Source organism: Rhinatrema bivittatum, chromosome 2 (assembly GCF_901001135.1).
Source record: "Rhinatrema bivittatum chromosome 2, aRhiBiv1.1, whole genome shotgun sequence".
NCBI classification, from domain to species: domain Eukaryota; kingdom Metazoa; phylum Chordata; class Amphibia; order Gymnophiona; family Rhinatrematidae; genus Rhinatrema; species Rhinatrema bivittatum.
Window position 1 is genome coordinate 407490581 of NC_042616.1, and position 20001 is coordinate 407510581.

The window sequence follows — 20001 nt, forward strand, 5'->3', positions numbered from 1 at the left end:
ACCAGCCCTATCACTCTTTGTCTTCATCCACTGCAAGATGGGGTTTGCAGTGGCTCCTCCACACTTTGTCTTCAGTTGCCATGGGATGGGCTCTTCTTCTATCTCTCCTGCAGTGCCAAGTTCAAACGTCCAATGATGTTTGAATTGCATGCCGCAGGAGAGACACAAGAGGTGTCAGTACTGGCGGTGCACATAGGTAAGATGGCAGGCCTTGGGTGACAGATGATCAGCTGGCGGGAACTGCAGATAAATTGGAGGGCTAAATCTGGATATTTTCCAGACATTTTAGCCTTGCTTTTGGATTCAGGACATTCCCCTGAATATCAGTACTATCCTTAGAAAATCCAGACAGTTGGCAATCCTAGGACAGGTGAGTAAATGTGATCTGACTTTACCTGTCACTAACTTTTCCCTTTGTGTATTTTTTCATTATAGATAATGGGAGGGAGGCTTTTTATTGCATATTTTGTATCCTCACATAGCTTTAGTCCTTTCTGGGGAAATCTTCAGTGGGGTATAAAATCCCCTGGAGCATGCTCAGTGATTTAGAGGATAGGCAATACTGAGAGGAAGAGAGAAGATTTTGGGAGGTCCCTGCTCATCAAGTGTTGAGGACTTGACTGTACGGCAGGGCTTCCCCAACCTGTCCTGGGGACCCCACAGCTAGACGAGTTTTCAGGATATCCACCATGAATATGCATGAGACATATTTGCATATACTGAGTCTCCATGGAATGCAAATGTATTTCATGCATATTCATGGTGGATATCCTGAAAACCCGATTGGCTGTGGGGTCCCCAGTACAGATTTGGGAAGCCCTGCTGTACGGTCATTGTTTCATCCCTGGGGGTCCTGATCTGCAGTTGGTGGTTGAAGAGTTTTTTGAGAAGATTGATCAGTCTAGAGGGAAGGGCATTCCCCTGGGATCCTGAAAGACTGCATCAAAGATCTTTTTGCCGGAGCGAACAGAGATAGCAAGAGTGAGAAGAAGTTGGGACTCTTGACTACAGAACTCAAAAGACCTGGAAGTTTTGAGAGTTGGATTACAGTTCAAGAGTTTTTTGGCCAGTTGACCTTAGTAAGATTTTAGAGCTTGGGGATCATTTCCCAACATTTGACCAGTGCATGCTGAAACTACACTGCAGTTAACCTACCCTTCAAGGGGAGGATATCTTTAACATGGATGGTGGTGCAGGAGAAAGGAGACTAGCAAAGATCCCTAGAATGGACAAGGAAGCTATGGTTTTTTTCACTTTAATATTTTTTCTGCTGATCCTAATTTTCTCTATTTTGGCCTGGATATTCACATTTAAGTTAAAATAAACTGATTATTTTGAACATCCATTGGACTCTTGATTTATTTTTCCTTCTTAGTCCTTGCTGAATGGATGGGGGAAATAGGCTGACTGATACCAGACAGTTTTATTAACATCCTCTGCTTCGGTGTTATTTTGGGTTCTCCTGCACTTGGTGAGCATCATCCAGCTAGAGTGTGAACCATTGGACTTCAGAAATACTGACCACACCAGCGACTCAGAAAGATAACTCCCCCCCCCACTGGACTTGAACCCCAGCATCATAGCTCCCCTGGTTGATGTTCACAGCCCAAACTGGTGACTAGCTACATATATATCATAGATGATATGATAAATAACTGTGTTAGAATTATTACATGGGAAGATCAGATGCTGAGGAAATGAGATAAAACTTACAAACACATGTTAATCAGTTGAGAAAAATTGTCGATGTTGAGCATCACCCATTTATCTATGACTGACTGATTTTCTTGATTTTTTGTTGCAACAATAAAAGATAAGTTTGAACCTCTCTCCACATCATGCTGTTTTTTTATGTATATTGTACCTGGTGATCACAGTACAGCACAATGAGATATCCCAAGGATCCTGTAGCAAGTATTTTTGTAACAAGATAAAAGAACCATCTCTGGCTGCTAGCAAACTAGAGGACAAGTGCCCAGGTCACATACTGTTATAGCTTCTTTTGCTCATATCTTCAAGGTCAGCTTATGTGACATGTATGTGTTACTGCATGTAGCAATACACTAACTAGTTCTGTGACAGATTAAGCTATCAGACTCCATGGGAATAATTTATTGGCTCCCCTCATATGAAATTACCTTCTTGAACCTCCCAAGAGACCTCAGTGCTCCAGTCACTCCAGTGACCCCAGAATTCACTATCTTCTTCCAGAGGCTTTGCTCGGATACGGGCCACATAAGTGCTTCCTGGTATCAGGACGCTGTTACTAAGGATATACTGTGACACATTGGAGACCGATACTGATGAGGACATCTGCAAGCAGAAGAGGTAGTTAATATTTCCAAAACCAGGAGACGGTTCATTTCACTCAAGAACCGCGTAGGAGCTTTAACCTTTTTACAGCTTCATTATTTCCCATCTGCTCCAGCCTCTCTGTTCTGACCTCATAGTTCTTACTTTGGGCTCTATTTAACACAGCTATTTTAATATGGATAGTCTGTTTTACATAAGGCTTAATGGGATCCATTTTCAGCTGCTGGGGATCAGCAGAGCTAGCCGGATAAACGTATCCAGCTAACTTGGCTGGGATATTCAGCAGCACAGGCATACTGCTGGATAGACCCAGCTATCTAAATGTTATCTGGATGTTTATCCAGCTAATGTTAGGATTGCTCTTTAACAGTCCTAAAGTTAGCTGGCAATATTAGCTGGATAATCCTAAAAGTCAGCATTATCCAGCCACATTAGCCAGATGACGTCACTCCGCCCCAGAAGGCAACCAGACCGATCCTGACATATCTGGTTATATCAGGGGCAGTCAAAACCAGTGGGATTTTTAAATCCTGCAGTTTGTCCAGCTAAATCTGAACTTAGCTAGATGAACTGCTTTAAATATTGACTCCTATATCTTTATTCTTACTTTCCTCCTATGTCTCTGTCTTCTCCTGCCAAAGTTTCTGTTGTATCTTCCTATAGTTCTCAATCCTTCCTATATCTCTGTTCTCTCCTCCCAGAGTTCTCAGTTTCTCCTGTGTCTCTGTTCTCACATCCTATATTTTTTTGCCCCTCTTGTGTCTCAGAATCTCACCTCCCAGAGTTCCCAGACTCTCTTGTAGTTCACTTCATACTGCATCTTTCCAGCTGTCAGATATCTGTCATTCATGTCATATGGTGTTTCCCATCTCAGCAAGAAATCTCTGGTCTCTAGCTTGCTAATTCTGGGCTTCAGAGGTGGAAGGGGTTGGACTAGAATTGAAATGGGTGAGATAGTTAATACTCTCTGAACTTATCCTTAATACATGTATCTCTTTCTGCATGCTAGTCTCCAGGTCTCCCATACCAAACAGAATGTAGCATCCAATGCCTTGGGATATGGAGCAACAAATGGGGGTAGTACTGAATATTCTGGGACAGAGTGTGACAGGTGTAGGTATAATACACACCATTCTGAGACAAATATGTGAAATAACCATCACTGCTGTGAGACAATGTGTAAAAGACAAGGTACTCACTGTTTTGTAATAAACTGATTTGAATGCTGGTAGACAAATCTCGGTCTGGATGAAACACGTAGATCTCAGGTACGCTTAAGGCAAAGATTCCTTGTCGTCTCCAGCAAGTCCATTCTATGTGAGATGAGACATTTAATCTTGATTCCATCACGTTGCATGTTTCGTTCTGCCTGCATTTAAAGGAAGTGAAAACTTAAGAGTCAGGGTGCAGCTTCCCGTTCACTTGGTAGGCTACTCTTGGATTTATAACACTTGCACCTCTGGCACATGCAGCTCACAAGCTGGGTTTAGTGAATCTTGATCCCTGAGCACACCATAACAGATCTCAGTGCACACCCTTCTGTGTTGTGTCCACACCATAGAAGCTCTGGTTTAGCTTTCCATGTGTTCCTGCAGAATGACCATTGTTTTTCCAAGACAACATTGTATTGGAGCCATATTTTTCATCGAGCTGTCCCAGTATGCAGCTGCCAGAGGAAAATACTCCATAAATTTAATTTAGAACATGCTTTGAAATATGTCTTGTTCTCTATTCCCCTCAACCATCCCCTATCCCTTAGGGACAGAGTTTCATCATCTTAGCAAACTGCTTCAGTTCTTTTGGTTCTCTAAGCTTATAAAATAAAAAATTAAGTAGGGGTATTTTTTGTTTATTTTTTTCATGTCATTTTCGTTTTGGGTCATTATCTTTTTTATTTCATTTTTAAAATGGTTTGGGGGATGTTTATTTCAGGTTTCCCTAATTTCAGAATTAATGCGCACTAACGAGACTTAATATGCACTAACTGAAAATGTTACCAATATGTTAAAAAGTGTCAATTTGGGGAACAGTTCTTTAGCTTTAGGTGCAGTTCTGCATTCCCATTAGCTGTCTCCTTAGTTACTTGTTTGTGCTGCCAAGGTTGCAAAATGGAATATGTGTGGAGATGGCCAGTGCCTGGTAACAAGCATAACCAAACAAGTGATATAATTATAGCATCAAGTTCTAGTCAGCAAAAGCATGTAATGCAAATACATATTGGGGCGGATTTTCAGAGCCCTGCTCGCGTAAATCCGCCCAAAACCGGGCGGATTTACGCGAGCAGGGCCCTGCGCGCCGGTGAGCCTATTTTACATAGGCTCACCGGCGCGCGCAGAACCCCGGGACTCGCGTAAGTCCCGGGGTTTTCGGAGTGGGCGTGTCGGGGGGCGGGGCCGGAGCTTGCGGCGTTGCGGGGGCGTGTCGGCAGCGTTTCGGGGCGGGTATGGGGGCGTGGCTACGGCCCGGGGGCGTGGCCGCGCCCTCCGTACCCGCCCCCAGGTCGCGGCCCGGCTCGCAGGAGGCCCGCTGGCGCGCGGGGATTTACGCCTCCCTCCGGGAGGCGTAAATCCCCCCGACAAAGGTAGGATGGGGGTTTAGACAGGGCCGGGCGGGTGGGTTAGGTAGGGGAAGGGAGGGGAAGGTGAGGGGAGGGCAAAGGAAAGTTCCCTTCTAGGCCGCTCCGATTTCGGAGCGGCCTAGGAGGGAACGGGGGTAGGCTGCGCGGCTCGGCGCGCGCAGGCTATACGAAATCGATAGCCTTGCGCGCGCCGATCCAGGATTTTAGCCGATACGCGCGACTACGCGCGTATCTACTAAAATCCAGCGTACTTTTGTTTGCGCCTGGAGCGCAAACAAAAGTAGGCTGTTCGCGCTCGTCTGAAAATCTATCCCATTTTGTCTTCACCAATCTCTTACATTTTAGGAAAGGGGCCCTGGCATTTTGGGATATGCATACTTTTAATTCCCCTAGTGAGTGTCTATGTGTTTGAGGGGATGGTAATTTGTGAGAGGGGAAGTGACTGGGGTGACTGTATGGAGTGACAAGTGGTAGAGAGATTGGTTGGGCACTAACACAATGTACAAATTTTTATGAAATTTCATCATTTTTTTCTTTCATTTCATGGTGCTCCAGAAACAAGTCGAAATAGTTTAATTGCCATTGTCTGTTTTGTTTAAAATGAATGCACATCCCTAAAAATAAGTCTGGACAAGGCAATTAATGAACTTCTCCCCCAGGAAATACAATGGACTATGTACATGGGAACTCTCTGGATTTGACCCAGAAACTCAGAGTTTAGAGCCCCATTCTTTGGGTCTCCAGGACAGCACCCAGGGTCTCCCAATCCTGGAAATCATCTCCCCTTCTCAGCTTAGCTACCAATTTCCTCCTGCTGACTAGAGATGTGCATTCGTTTTTGCAGAATTGGAAAATTTCAATGAAATTTTCCAATTCGGCATGTTTCGGGGAGCCCGAAAAATGATCACGCACTAACAAAAACTAATAAAAAGTAACAAAATCTAACGGTTTTTGTTAGTGTGCACTAACGGGGAGTTAGTACGCATTAATGGGAGTTAGCACGCACTAACCGGGATTTAGCGCGCACTAACTGAAAAAACGATTTTTCACGAAAAAAAAGTCCCGAACCACAAAAAAACGACATTTCCTGTGGTGGCCGAAAAGAAGAATGACACAAACACAAAAAATGATTCACATCTCTACTGCTGACTGGCAGTAGGAAGTTCTGCCGCTAATTCTCCACCTCCTACCTCTGACTGGTTCATTGTGATAGCCAGAGCCAATCAGTAGCGAGAGACAAGGAAGCTCTATCTTCCTCTCCAATCCTGCAGGGGATCCAGGTAAAGGAGAGGGAGAGGGAAGGACATGAGAACATGTGCATGTTTGAGATAGTGAGAAATCAAAGGAGGAGGGAAGAGAAAAACTGTGTGTGTGTTGGGGGGATCAGTGAAAGAAGAGAACAAGAATGAGTGTGAGGAAGCAGTGAGAGGAGAGAGTGTGTGCTGGGAGGGCAGTGAGAGGAGAGCATTGTTGCGTTGGAGGTGGACCCTTGGGCCGAGGTGGGGTTGACGCAACCCATAGATAAGGACCCACGGGTCCCCACTGTGGGCAGGCGGAGTGGGCTGATAGACAGAGGCTGCTGGAGCTTCACTTATACCAGCCCTTATTCCCCGCGAGTTGAGCCTTTGGGTGCTGGGGCCAGCAGGACTTAGGTGGGCCTCTGTGTGTAGTCGAAGTAAGAGTTGGTTCAGCCCAGAGACAGCAGGTGAGAGATGGTACAGTCTTACTGTGGACTGGGCAATGTCCTGGAAACTCGGGCGCCAATGGAATGGAGGCAGACAGGGGGCACTTGAGCAAGAGCAGGCCAAAGCCTGAATAAACCACATAAAGGGAGGAAGCTGGAGAGGCGTCAAAGAGCAGACTTGAGTCAGGGCTGGCGGCAATCCGAAGGCAATGGCAAGCAAGGCTGAGGTCTGATAACGAAGATAGTCAATGGCGTAGTCAGGCGAAGCAGAGGTGTGGGTCTGGAGATAGGCAATAGCGTAGTCAGGCAAATCAGAGGTCTGGGTCTGGAGATAGGCAATAGCATGGTCAGGCGAAGCAGAGGTCCGGGCTTGGAGAGAGGCAATGGCGTAGTCATGCGATTTAAAGTCAAAGTCCGTGTAGTCAATCTGAGGTATGAAGCAAGGTAGGAAGACAGGAACCAGGAACAATGAGGAATGGCAACGCAGAGATGAAACAAATCTCTAGGAGGCAACGAGTACTCAACCAGTAAGGAGACCTGTTGCAAAGGCAATGCTAGGAAACGGAGCCTGAGCTTAAATACTGTAGCTGGGTTGACGTCATCATCCGGGGCCGTGGCTAGGTTCCTGAAGCGGTCCCTACTTAAACATCAATGGGGCGTGCGCATGCGCCTAGGGAGGGGCATGGCACGAGTAGCAGCATCTCTCCTCGGGCCACGCGGAGAGGCCCGACGAGAAGTGGCAGCAGGACCGGGAGTGCCAGGGATTGCGGCAGGGCAGGAGGCACCGGGGGAGGCCCAAGGATGGAGCTGATGGCCCACCACCACCAGCAAGGAGGAACCAGGAGCTGGAGGCACTGTAGAAAGGTGAGGGGACCGTGCCGTGGGTCTGCCGTGGACAGCATGCGTAACAAGCACAAGAGTCTGTGCATGTGAGAGAAGGGAGTGGGGTTAGCAAGGATGGGTAGAGAAAGGGGTAAGCAAGAGGAGGTACAGGAAGGTGGAAGGAATGAGAGGGAATAGCCAGAGGAGAGAGCAAGAGTTGGGGAAGAGAGGAAAAGGGGAGAAAAAGAGTAAGGGGGAAAGAGAGAGGGGAGAGCAAGAAGAGGAAGGGAGAAGGCCATAACAAAGAGGAGAAAGAACTGAATTAGGGGAAGATGGAAGTAACGGAGAGGAAAGAGAAAAGGTGGAAAATGGGTCAGAGGAAGAGAAAAAGGTAAGGTGAGGACTAGGGATAGCAGGAGAGGGAGAAGGACAGGACCTTGGGTTGGGGAAAGAATCCATGGTAATGTAGCAGGAATGGGATGAGGGATGGAGGAGAGAGAGCAGAAGAAAGAAGAGGACAGACTGTGAGAGCAGAATAGGTAGGATGAATAAGAAGAGGAGAAAAGAAGAAATAAAGGAGGAGAAGGGGAGAGAAAAAGAAGGAAGAGAAAGCATATTTGTTGCTGAAGGAAAGAGATAAAGAAGGAAGGAAAAGATAGTACTGAAACAGAAAAAGAAAGATGACATCAGAGAGGCAGAATACAAAAAGGGGAATAGAGATAAGGACAAAGAAAATCAAACCACAGCCACCAAAGATTAAAAACTATTTATAATCTGATAGAGGATATAAATGAAGAGGAAAGTAGTTCACTAGGGGTGGAGGAAGAGAAAACGTTTGTACACCTATACCCCCCTCCCCTGCTAATTTCAGACAGGCTGATGCAATATAAAGTGTGCTTAGCAGAACGTGCAATTTTATCTGTACCTGTGCGCCCATTTTTTTGAGCTGTCGATTTTTGAATCTTTTTGACGATTTAAAATATCGTCTGATATATTTTAAATCGTCAAAAATCATTAGGGCCACGATACAATACCAATTCCCCCGATTTATCGTCAAAAAATCGTAAATCGGGGGAAGGGGGAGGGCAGGAAAACCGGCACACTAAAACCCCCTAAAACCCACCCCCGACCCTTTAAATTAAATCCCCCACCCTCCCGAACCCCCCCCCAAATGCCTTAAATTACCCTGGGGTCCAGCGGCGGTCCATAGCTAAATCGGGGGAAGGGGGAGGGCAGGAAAACCGGCACACTAAATCCCCCTAAAACCTACCCCCGACCCTTTAAATTAAATCGGGGGAAGGGGGAGGGCAGGAAAACCGGCACACTAAATCCCCCTAAAACCCACCCCCGACCCTTTAAATGAAATCCCCCCAAATGCCTTAAAGTACCCTGGGGTCGGACCGCCGCTGGACCCAGGGTACTTTAAGGCATTTGGGGGGATTTCATTTAAAGGGTCAGGGTGGGTTTTAGGGGGATTTAGTGTGCCGGTTTTCCTGCCCTCCCCCTTCCCCCGATTTAGCTATGGACCGCCGCTGGATCCCAGGGTAATTTAAGGCATTTGGGGGTGGGGGATTTAATTTAAAGGGTCGGGGGTGGGTTTTAGGGGGTTTTAGTGTGCCGGTTCACGATTTTAACGATTTTCACGATATTCTAAACACCCAAACGGCAACAATACGATTCCCTCCCCCTCCCAGCCGAAATCGATCGTTAAGACGATCGAGGACACGATTCACATCTCTATTAGCTATTATTCCCACCCAATGCAGAGAGGTGCGCTGGCCTAACTCTCACTTTTCTAGCGCTGGAAATTTTAACTCCCGGTCAGAGGTGGAGTAAAGTTTCCAGCGTTAGTATCAGAAGCCCTTCTTGCTGTTTCTGTACACTATGGCTTTGTTCAAAATCGTATGAAATTATCTCCCCTCCCCTCCTGACAGTGGAACAAGCTACCGCCTGGGAGTGAGCCGGTGGTGTGCGCTGAGCGAGGGGAAAGGTTGTCACCGGCATCGCCGTTGCATAAAGTAACCGTCTCTTAGACTCTTACCGGTTTACCGGACCTGTGCCGGCAAAGTACGGGAGAGCCGGTTGGTGGCACACCACGGCAGCACAGGGATGGGAGGAAGGAGAGCAGGCGGGGGCTCTTGTGGGCCAGGGAGGGTTGCTATGTCCTCCTTCTGGGCTGGGGAGGGAGGACGGCAGAGCAGAAGCTCTCGTCAGCAGAGGAAGGGCTTGCGTTGATTTCCGCTGACACTGGCTCTGCTTTTTTATTTGCAGGCCATTCTCCGCTCCCCTGGGTGTTTTTGCTGGTGCTCTGCTTTCCGATACTTCGGCTCTTGATTTTATTGCATCTGAAGGGGGCTAGTTGCCCTAATGCCACTGGTCCCCAGGCTGAACATCTTCTTAGCGCTACATTGTTAGTTGTATCCGTTATGGAGTCTGAGCGAGATCGGACTTTGAAACTTTTCTTTTGGTTAAAAGAGAGGTCCCCTTTGGGGAGCTGTTTGGGGATGTTCCCAGATGTAACTAAATCTCAATCTAGATAACAAAGGCTTCCTTCAGAAGAGACCTCGTATTGTGGCACTTGGAGGTAGATTTTAATTGAAATGTTCCTGCAAGTGTCATTGGCTTATGTTAAATATATCTTTTTTGATCTAGATTGTATTCAAGGCTTTTTCTCTCGAATTGTTTCTCTTTTTTTCTTAGCTCCCCCAATGGTGTTCTATATAGAGATGTTTTCTATATTTGGCTTTCTTTGTTTTAGTGTGCAGTGATATGGTTTTTCTATTGTATAATATCTCTTTGTTTTATTTCTGTCATGAGCATATTGTATTTTCATTATGGAAATCAATAGATCAATAGTTTAAAAAAAAATGATGCAATTGGATCATCACCCTCTTTTTGTAAAACTTGTTATAAGGAATATCAGTCTCTAGGGCAGGGCTTAAATCCACTGAAACTGTTTCCTGTAATCCCCCTTTCCCAATGAAATCTGGAGCCCCCAGCACAATCCTGCCACCAAATGTTGTCTTCCTGTCTAAACAATGTTTACAGCGTGAGTGAGCATTTTCCAAACTCGCAGACCGGCCCTGCTATTCTCAGCGTCCTCATATATGGTAAGATCAGCACAGCTGGCTCTTAAACCTGCTCGCAAGCGTTAACATTATTAGTGAAAAACTGTTACCAGAGCCAGCTCCAGACAGCTCTAGCTGAATTGAGGCCCTGTTCTGGGGACTTTAGTTCACTGGCTTGCAGCCAGAAGTGATTATCACCAGAAGGTGACCTTCTAGGTCAATCATTTCAGCTCATAAACATGAATAGGCCCTAAAGGGGCCCCACCAGAATGAGAATCGTGTTGATGCCCCGTGACACAGGGATGCCAACTCTCATTCATTCTCCCTGCATCGACAGAATCACTGCTCACTTCACGTCCTGCCTTACCCTCTCAGGATTTCTATTGTCCGTTAATCCTCAGACTTTTTTCCTCACTTCATATTTCAGCACTTTTAAAGTCATGCTGCTGTGTGCACCCACGGTCATTTCCCACCGTGTCCCCAGTGCTTCCTTCCCTATACCACCGAATCCCCCAAGTCATTCTCCCTCTTAATCTCCTGTAAGGAATTTCCCCTAGTGGGGAGAGAGAAAGGAATTGCAGCTGAGGAAGGAGAGCAGATCTTCTACAGCTTGGTAATTAATTAGTAGACCTACTTTGGGGCTGGTTGGAAGAGCTGCTGACTTAATAGCTGCCTGGGACAGGTTCCTCACATGCCCTCATCTTTCAGATTCAATCCCCATGCAGCAAGCAAAAGTCGTCCTCCTTTTATTCCAACTTCATCTTCCTTGCAAACCCCGCTCGGTCATTTTTATGCACCCTTAGCATCATCGTCTGGGGACACCTTCCCCGGCCCCTGCTCTCCAGACTGGGAATTTAATCCCAAGACACACCCAGGCACAGTTTGCCTTATCTGACATCACTAAAGCCGCTGTCAATAAAGAGATTTCTAACTGTCCTTCAGTCAATCTTATCAACAGGCCAGAGGGCTTGGTTCCCCTTTTTCAAAGGAACCAGATGTGCCAGAAGATTTGAAGAGTCAGAGTTCAGTGACAGGGAGGAATGAGGCTGATATGTTGTTTTCCTTCTCAGCTGCCTAGCACACATGCTCTGTCTCTAGAATTTTTCTCTGTCTCTTCTTCATGTGTACCCTGACACTCTTACAGCTTTGTCCTTTATATTGTATCCTTGTCTCTCAATTGAGGAGGGGCACATATAAGCAAAAAAATGGGGTCAATTCTTCAGTAAAAGCAGGCGCTGGGAAAATGTAACCCCCAATCTCTGTACTGTCCTTAAACTAAATCTGCTCCCTCTGTCTTTTACATCCTCTTTGCTCAGATGTACTGCTTTTGCAGGGAAGTTTATTCTTAAGTTATTCAAAGTGTCTGAACGCTTAATAGGAAGGTGAAAGTCAGACAGAAAAGCTGTAGAAGGATTTAACCTTTTGCTCTTCTGCCCTGTAAGATGACTAATGGTTGCACAGACCAGCAAAAGCAATTTACAGTTGGTTTTTCATTGGAACAGAACAAAGGATCCTAATTTTAAGTGAGCAACATTTTGCACGGTCATACTCCCTTTTATTTAAGAACATAAGAAATTGCCATGCTGGGTCAGACCAAGGGTCCATCGAGCCCAGCATCCTGTTTCCAACAGTGGCCAATCCAGGCCATAAGAACCTGGCAAGTACCCAAACACCAAGTGACAATGGCAAGTTCATTCTGAGCTATTCCAAAATTATATTTCTTCTTTCTACTTCCTTTCAGAAACTGTCATTAACTTCCCCAGAACTGAAATAGCTGCCGTGGCGCGCACATCACGCCTCAGGTTGGCTGCGAAAATGCATCTAACATGCTAAGGTTGAAAACTCTGTTGAGGCTGCAGGTTGGGTAAAAAAAACCAAAAAACTATTTATTTATATTTTGATATAATTGGAACAGTTCATGGGATAAGTTCGTTCATTTTGATATTAGAAAGCAGCCAGAGGAGAATAGCGATTGAAGCAGGGTAGTGAATAGAAATAGAGATAGAACGGAGAAAGCAAATGAAGGCAAGCACCAAAAACGCAGCACTCAGCACTTAGTTTTGCTATGTGCTTAGTTATTATTTTTTTATCCAACATCTCACTGATAACTTTATATAGAATTTGAATTACTGGAGAGACCTACATGTAAGTTAAACCTTGACACATGTATCATCATATAATTGTACATTTGAATACACTTTGTTACCGAACCATTTTTGGCACTTCTATAGCGTTTTAACTGGTTTAAATAATTAATGTTACTATATGTGCCTTTCTGTAAACAGTCGTGATGGTAAATAACTCAACGACGGTATATAAAATATTTAAATAAATAAATAAACAAATAAATAAGCAAGTAAGTAAATAAATAAATAAATAGATAGATAGATATTTGATATTCAAACCTATTGCAGCAGTTGCAAGGAAGGCTGAATAGTGGTGAATAAGGCATTTTATGAAACATTTCGTGTCTTCCAAATCCAAATCGCAGATGGCATTAGCTGCCTCATTTCTCTATGCATGAACCTTTCTAGGCATGTAAAGTACAATCTTGACAGCACCGAGCATCGCTGTCAGATAATATCCCGACATTATCTTACGCTACCAGGGTTGAACACTGCCCAGAGTGCTGCACTTGTACTGCACTCCCGGAGGTGTGTGGGATTTGGAGGATGCTGGATGAAGCGAGAGGGTCCAGGGGTGGGGTCAAAGGGGGGAGGGGAATTTGGAGGGGGCCCAGAGGGCAGATGTAATTTCAGAATTCGGGGGAGGGGGCATGATGGGGAGGTTTTCTGGGTCAATAGGCCCACAATGTTTTTAATTTTGGAGGGGCTTTGTGTGTTTGTGTGTGCGGGGAGGGGGATGTTTAGGTCTTATGTTAACATCTGGAAAGGAGAAATCAGAGTAATAGTATTTTTCATCTGGAGACCCCCACTGGAGTCTTTACCCTGGGACAAGAAATTTGCTGTGAAGTGTTGGAGAACCTTTGGACCCTCTATACTTATATTACACCAGTACTCTTATCTCCAGTTATACAGACCAGTAATATCACATATCTCTCCCTGCATATCAGTTACATAAGCCCTCACTCACTCAACACAGTTTGTTCTCTCTCACCAAATCCAATGGTGCTGTATCTTCTCCAACAAAAGCCCCGAAGCCTCCTCCAGGTATTGGCAAAGGATTTTCCCAGCTTGCCCAGCTCACCCCCTTGAGAATCTCATCCTTCTTTGCACTTCCACCGACTAGTGGAACTTTAATTCCTCTTCTACCTTCAGGAGCCCAGAGGAGTCTTCTGGTTGTTCAGGCCCTCACTCTCAGGTGGGTCCCTGCAATCTCCCCAACTCCTCCTTCCAAATTTCAAACTCAGCATTATATAGGCTGTGAAAACTCTAGAATCTTCCTCTGCAGCACTCTTAAAGGAAACCCACCATCTAGATTCAACCATCAATCATTCATCCCTAGAATCTCACTTGCATCGTGCCATTCCATCATACACGTTGCCCTCAAGCGGCAGTTCAAAGAAATTATCCCACAAATAATTCTCCATAACACCTAAACCTTATCAAAATATTTATTCAAATAGCCAGGTATGAATTTAAGTAACTTTCCCCCTCCCAAACTCAGTTGTTAGCAAGTCTACAGTGCCATAAGCCCAATTTAGGAGGGTCTGTCACTTGGATCACTTTAGACCTGCTTTGAGGACAACTAGACTTAAATGTCTAAACTAAGCCAGCTAATACTAATAGTCAGAGTTACCCAGTTAAATTTAATCCCTGGCCCCATAATGCCTTTTTTTTTATTTGGCTAAGTTTTAGCCATGTAATCTCCTACTTGGCTATCATTTAGCCAGTCAGTGGGGGAAAATATTTAAACCCTAGATTTTTCTGGCTAAGACCCAAACTTAGCTGGACAAATCATTTTGAGTATTGACCTCATACAGTTTAAATCTGCAAGGCAACTAAATACAAACACTGTTTAAATAAGGTAGGCTGGCGCCATCTTGTGCTCCTACCATGTGACAGGAGCCGACCAATGGCACCAGTAGCCCCTGTGACATAGTAAGGGCAAAGGCTATTGGCGCAATTTTGAATACCAGCAGCCGATGGCCTGAGTGCAGGAGAATGCTCCAGGACCCCCGCTGGACCACCAGGGACTTTTGGCAAGTCTTGGGGAGGTCAGGAGTGTGGGGTTTTATTCGTTAATGATACGTTGCCTTTGTGGGGGTTCGCCATACATTTCGGAACCCCATGAATGCAACAAATAGGGACCTATATGTTGCGGATTGCGCATTCATTCAAAACGAATGCACATCCCTAGTAATATGTTATATGGTTTGTTATATTTATTAGCTAGCAGAATAATTTGTATTGGAGCATTTTACTCTATATGTTAATTCTGTCTGAAAATTATGAATGTTATATTGTAAACCATTGTGATCTTGACATGGAACGACAGTATATAAAATGTCTGAATACACAAATAAATAAATATTAGTTTAAGCCAGTGGGGTACCACCAGCACAAAAAACGCCAAGAAAATTAACTGAATACTTCAGACTGCAGCTTCCTCAGGTCCTCTCCAAGGAACAGAACAGAGAGCTCAAGCTCTGCCTCTGAGGACAGGAGGGAGAAACAATGACACACCCCCCCCCCCCCTTCTGGGAGCCCATTAACCCATTTTGCACCCTTCCGCTAAGAGAAGGCAATAACATTTGAACCTTGTTTTTTTCCCATTTTGTTTTTAATATTCTTTTTATCAGGCCCTTTAGTGTTCATAGTGGCTTTTTCAGGTTTAGAGGTAAGTGTCTCTGAATGCTGGGTGTAACTGCAAGAGCGTGAGCACCTGTCTACAGGGTAAGTTCCAACAATATATAATTATGAATGATTTTGAAAGAGAGGCTGAATGGAGGTTTGTGAGATGGAAGGAAATTGGGAAGACAGTGTGCTGAGATGGGATTTAGGGCGAACAGAAGGTCATGGAACTGTATTTTTTTTACAAGCGGCCAGAAACAACTCAGGTTTTGTTGGATACAATAAAAGCCAATAGCATGTCATGACTGGCCTCCCCTGATTTTCATTGGGAGGAAAAGAAAATTAAAAATTCATATTTCCTCCCATTAAATATAATAGTTGCTATTAGAGATGTGCAGGATAACATTTTTGGTTTGATCATATTTTCATTTCAGGCTTTTTAATTTGGTTCATTTAATTTGTTTTTTGTTTGATTCATTTCCTGAACAAAAAAAATCCCCCAAAATGGACCTTTTTGAGGCCCTCCAACACCCTATCCATCCCACCCCTCAAGACAGCCACAATGCCCAGGCATACTCAGCTGGGCTAAGCCAAGGCCAGCTGGAGCCTCCCTGAGCCCTTTCGATCCCCCTCCCCCCATCCTGCCTTGCAGACAAATTGCAGGCCCTGGGCCTATTCAGCTGGGCTGAGCTGGGACAAACCAAGGCCTTCTCAGGCTCCTCTTGCCTCTGGAAACATTTGCTGGGGCCAGTGACCTCCATTCTCTGCCCCACTTATTCCCTTCATTGGGAGCTATACCTGAAAGATGGAGGGCAGGAGCAAGGCACACTCACTCCTGGCCTGCCTACTGGAGCATTAAAAATGGCATTGGCAGCTTGTGCTGTTATGTTGTACAGCCCAATAAGACCTGCATGTGAGTGACTTGCTAGTTTTGGCTAGAAGAGAAGTCATAAATCTCTCCAACAAATACAAGGGCAGCAATACTCTGTTATGTTAAGCATTTTTATTATTATAGTTATTTCACCATGAATTATATAAAAATTTCTTTTACCAAAATTCTTTAAACAAAAAAAATATAGCACCAAAAGGTTGATGTATAAACAACGGTTTTCTTTTAGTTAATGTATCCGCAACAGTTTACTTTTCTTTTGTCATGTGTGAGAATCCGAACGGTGTTTCCCAGGTTGAAGGGAGGCACAAAGCCATCTGGACTCCAGCCTTTTTGAATGCAGATAAACTTTATTTAGCATACACAACACTTCAACAGTGGACTGCCTACCTTTGTAGTACACTTTCTACTCTCTGAGCTTTGGGTCATCATAGATTTACAGGAGCTGCCTCTTCTGGAGATGTGAGGGCCTCCTGAACCCAGATGGGTTTACACTCATGCTCCTCAGCTGGTCCCACACTCAGTCCTCTACTCTGCCCCACAGGGTCCCGCCCACAGAGCTTTCTCCTCCCCGTTGGATTTAAGGTGAACCAGACCTCTAACCTGGTCCTGGACATACAGTATCAGACTGCTGTTGGCTGAAAACATCAGCAAACTTTGCATACTGCAGGGACAGGCCAGGGATTGTAGGACATACCTAGTTTAGCGGTAAAGCAAGAGGTTGGAGTTGAATTAGACTGTTGCGTCCGTCGGTGCTAGACAGCATCACCCCGTTTGCCTCACCTTGTTCAAGGCTCCTCCCGCATCCCTAGGGAAAATGGCTGCCGCCGTGTCTACAAGCCGACCTCTCCGGCTTCCCCGGAATGGCTATGGTGCTGCCTCCCGCCATGCTCTTCCCAAGGGCCTACTAGGGTGTACGCGCGCACACCACCCACATCTTTATTCCAGCATTGGCGCAAACCTCGGGGGTGTTCCCCTCTACCGACGTCATGCCATCCGGGTATATAGCCTGTACTTTGTTGCTAGCTCATTGAGTTAGCAAAGGATTGGTTTTGGCTGGTTCTAAGCTACTCTGCCGCTTCCGTGCTGCCGCTGGAAGCTCTCTCTCTCTGCCTTTCGGGGTATTGCTAACCTGGGTACCCGCTCCTCGGGGGCCCTCTGCTTTATTTCAGGGATCAGGTACTCACTCCTTGACGGTCTGCTCTCCCTGCCTCGGTGCCGCAACCAAACTTCTTCAACCTGGTGGAATCGCATACCAACAGCAACCATCTAGTGAGTAATCTCTCAGTCTATCTCATCCACAGTACTGCCTTGCTGGGAAACCTGCACTGGAATCCCCCTATACCAACGGGGTGAGAAGGGTCCCCTCTGCAAAGGGTCCTGAGACTGATACTTCCAGACTACCTCACTACTGCCACCTCTGGTGGTACACTACAAGCTGTGTAATAAAAGAACTAAACTCTGTGTTTGTGCGTCTGCGTTTAGCACAGCACTGTGGCGCCTCACGGGACTCCTCCCCGTGGGCGTGATCATCTGCCACAGTACCCAAGAATCCACCCAAACACCGCTTAACCATAACATAGACATCGATCCTGGCAGGAAGCACTCCAGCTAGCCAGCTCTAGGGATGCCCAATCAAAGTGGGGTTGATGTATAATTAATCAAGGAAAGCCGAAATTTATCTCATTGACTAATTTGGGAACTGGAGGGTCTCCTGGCGGAGGAGACCCATATGCATACGGAACAAGGCCATTATCCATACCACCCAATCGTTTAAGGATCCCCAGAAACAGAGGATACTGAGAGGATGGTTGGCAGAGGATCAATTGGGATCCAGTAATGTTGGACCACAGCTTCATCAATAAAACTCTCGGTGGCCCTGGTATCCACAAAAGCTTGAAGATGGACCTGGAAGTTCCCCGAGGAGATACATATGGGAAGTAGAAGTTGGGGAGAGGTTCCATGATGACCTATCATCCCTAGGCCCAGGAGTTTCCTGGCTTGGCTGGACACTGACTGGTGTAATGTCCAGAGACAGCACAATACAAGCATAGATTCAGATGTCTCCTGTGCTAATGCTCTTTCAGTACCAGTCAGAGACAGTCCAGCTGCATTGGCTCATCAGAGGACTCGGGCATCTGTGGCAAGCTGGGAGGAATCACCGGATGCAGAAACTGCGGGACTAGGTATATAGGATGCTGAGCTTGACTTCTTTCCTTATGGGTAGATTTTTAAAACGTTGCACGCATGGAAAACTGGGGTTATGCGCAGACGTGCCAGGTCGAATGAAAGGGGGGTCCAAAGGAGCAGTAAGCAACAAAATAAAAAGCAAAAAAGGTAGGACAAAGGATTTAGAGGGTGGGGAAGAGAGGGGAAGGGTGAGAGAGGTTCCGCTTCTTAATTGAAGCGGACTGGGAGGGAACTGGGAAAAGAGACCATCGTGTCACTGTGTGTAAATAAAAAATTTACATCCCCTGCGCGCACAAATCCTGGGCCGTGCATACATGCGCTCGCGGATGTTAAATTCCACCGCACATGTGCGAGCACCCCTCGTATTTTATAACACGAGTGCACCAACATGCACGTGTTATAAAATAGCCGTATCCATGTGGGCGTGCCGAGAAGCATGCACACATGGACGCACGCACGTAAGTTTAAAAATCTGCCCCTTAGCCCTTTTCCAAAGGCGGCGCTCAACATGAATTGCCAGTCTAATAAAACCCTCCAAGTCTTCTGGCAGGTCTTGCCTGGTGAGTTTGACTTTCAAAGCCCCCGATGGGCCCTAGGAGAAAATTTCCAGAAGATTATCATCCCACTACTGCAGCTCAGAATCCAGGGTCTGGAATTGAAAGGCCTACTCAGCGATGGTTCAGGAAACAGGATGGATTTGGAGGAGATCAGCCGCAGCCGAGGATGTCCACCCCGGCTCATCAAAGAAAGATAAGCTGGAATTCGTAGAGGAAGCGGTCTAGGTTTTCAAGATTGGGTCCTCCCTCTCCCACAATGGTAAGGCCCATGCTAAGACGGGGACCTTCAGCAGAGACAGAATAAAAGTAAACTTGGTCTTGTCCATCAGGAATAGGGCAGTTTTTAAGGTGAAGTGCATACAACACTGATTGATACAGCTTGACATTCTCAGGAGTTGCCTCTGAACCTTGATGGCAGAGGTAGCCATGGCAATGGCACAGTTATCCGGTGTATATGTGCCGGAGCAGAGGCACCGCCAGGGGTTCTGGCTGTACAGAGAGTGTGTCCATTCGGGCTGTGAGTCTTTAAAAACTCTGGTCACCTGGTCCAACATGTTTTGTTGCTGTTGAATGTGCTGTGCCATTCCAGGGAAGGCATGGAGAGTGGCCAATTCTGCCAGGTCCATGGCCCCAGCAAACTGTCAGGGAGATAACCCTCTGGCCAACCCAGGAGCCCTTTCAGATTACTATTGGCTATGTGGACTCCTGTGTGGGGAGGTAGCAGAATGTGCTGCATGGGTGAACCCATGTGGCTACCCTGTCGAGGCTTTTTCCCTCAAAGGAAGAGGCCCCAAGGCTGTGAAGTGCAAGATTTATCCTCCCACTTAGGAAATGTCCAAGAGCTAAGGGTGGAGAAGAAGCTGTTCCTCCTCTTGAGGAATTGGCCCAGAGGATGGAGAAGGGGATGTTCTGAGATGAGGAATGATAGATGAAGAGCCCAGGGAATGAAGGATACTGGGGAGACCTGCACATTGCTGGAAGGAAGAGATGGAGAGATCGGAGAGGAAGTTTGAATGCAGAGGGCGATGTGAGTAAATACTAAGGGGGGGTGGGGGTGGGGGGAGGGTTGAACCTAATTTTCCACACGGGTTTGAATCTGGTGTTTAAAATGCAAAGGAATATGGGGGTATTTTTTTACCTTTCCCT

At 46.0% G+C, this 20001-nt stretch overlaps 1 protein-coding gene across 1 annotated transcript in view; it reads right to left on the minus strand.

The window, feature by feature from the left end:
* CSF2RB (colony stimulating factor 2 receptor beta common subunit) overlaps window positions 1-20001 on the minus strand; it is a 93599-nt gene that overhangs the window by 39277 nt on the left and 34321 nt on the right. The window contains exons 4-6 of the mRNA XM_029590080.1: window positions 3513-3682; window positions 3089-3246; window positions 2139-2313 (exon numbers count right to left, since the gene is read on the minus strand). Coding sequence (XP_029445940.1) covers window positions 2139-2313; window positions 3089-3246; window positions 3513-3682 — 503 coding nt within the window. The remainder of the gene's footprint in view (window positions 1-2138; window positions 2314-3088; window positions 3247-3512; window positions 3683-20001) is intronic.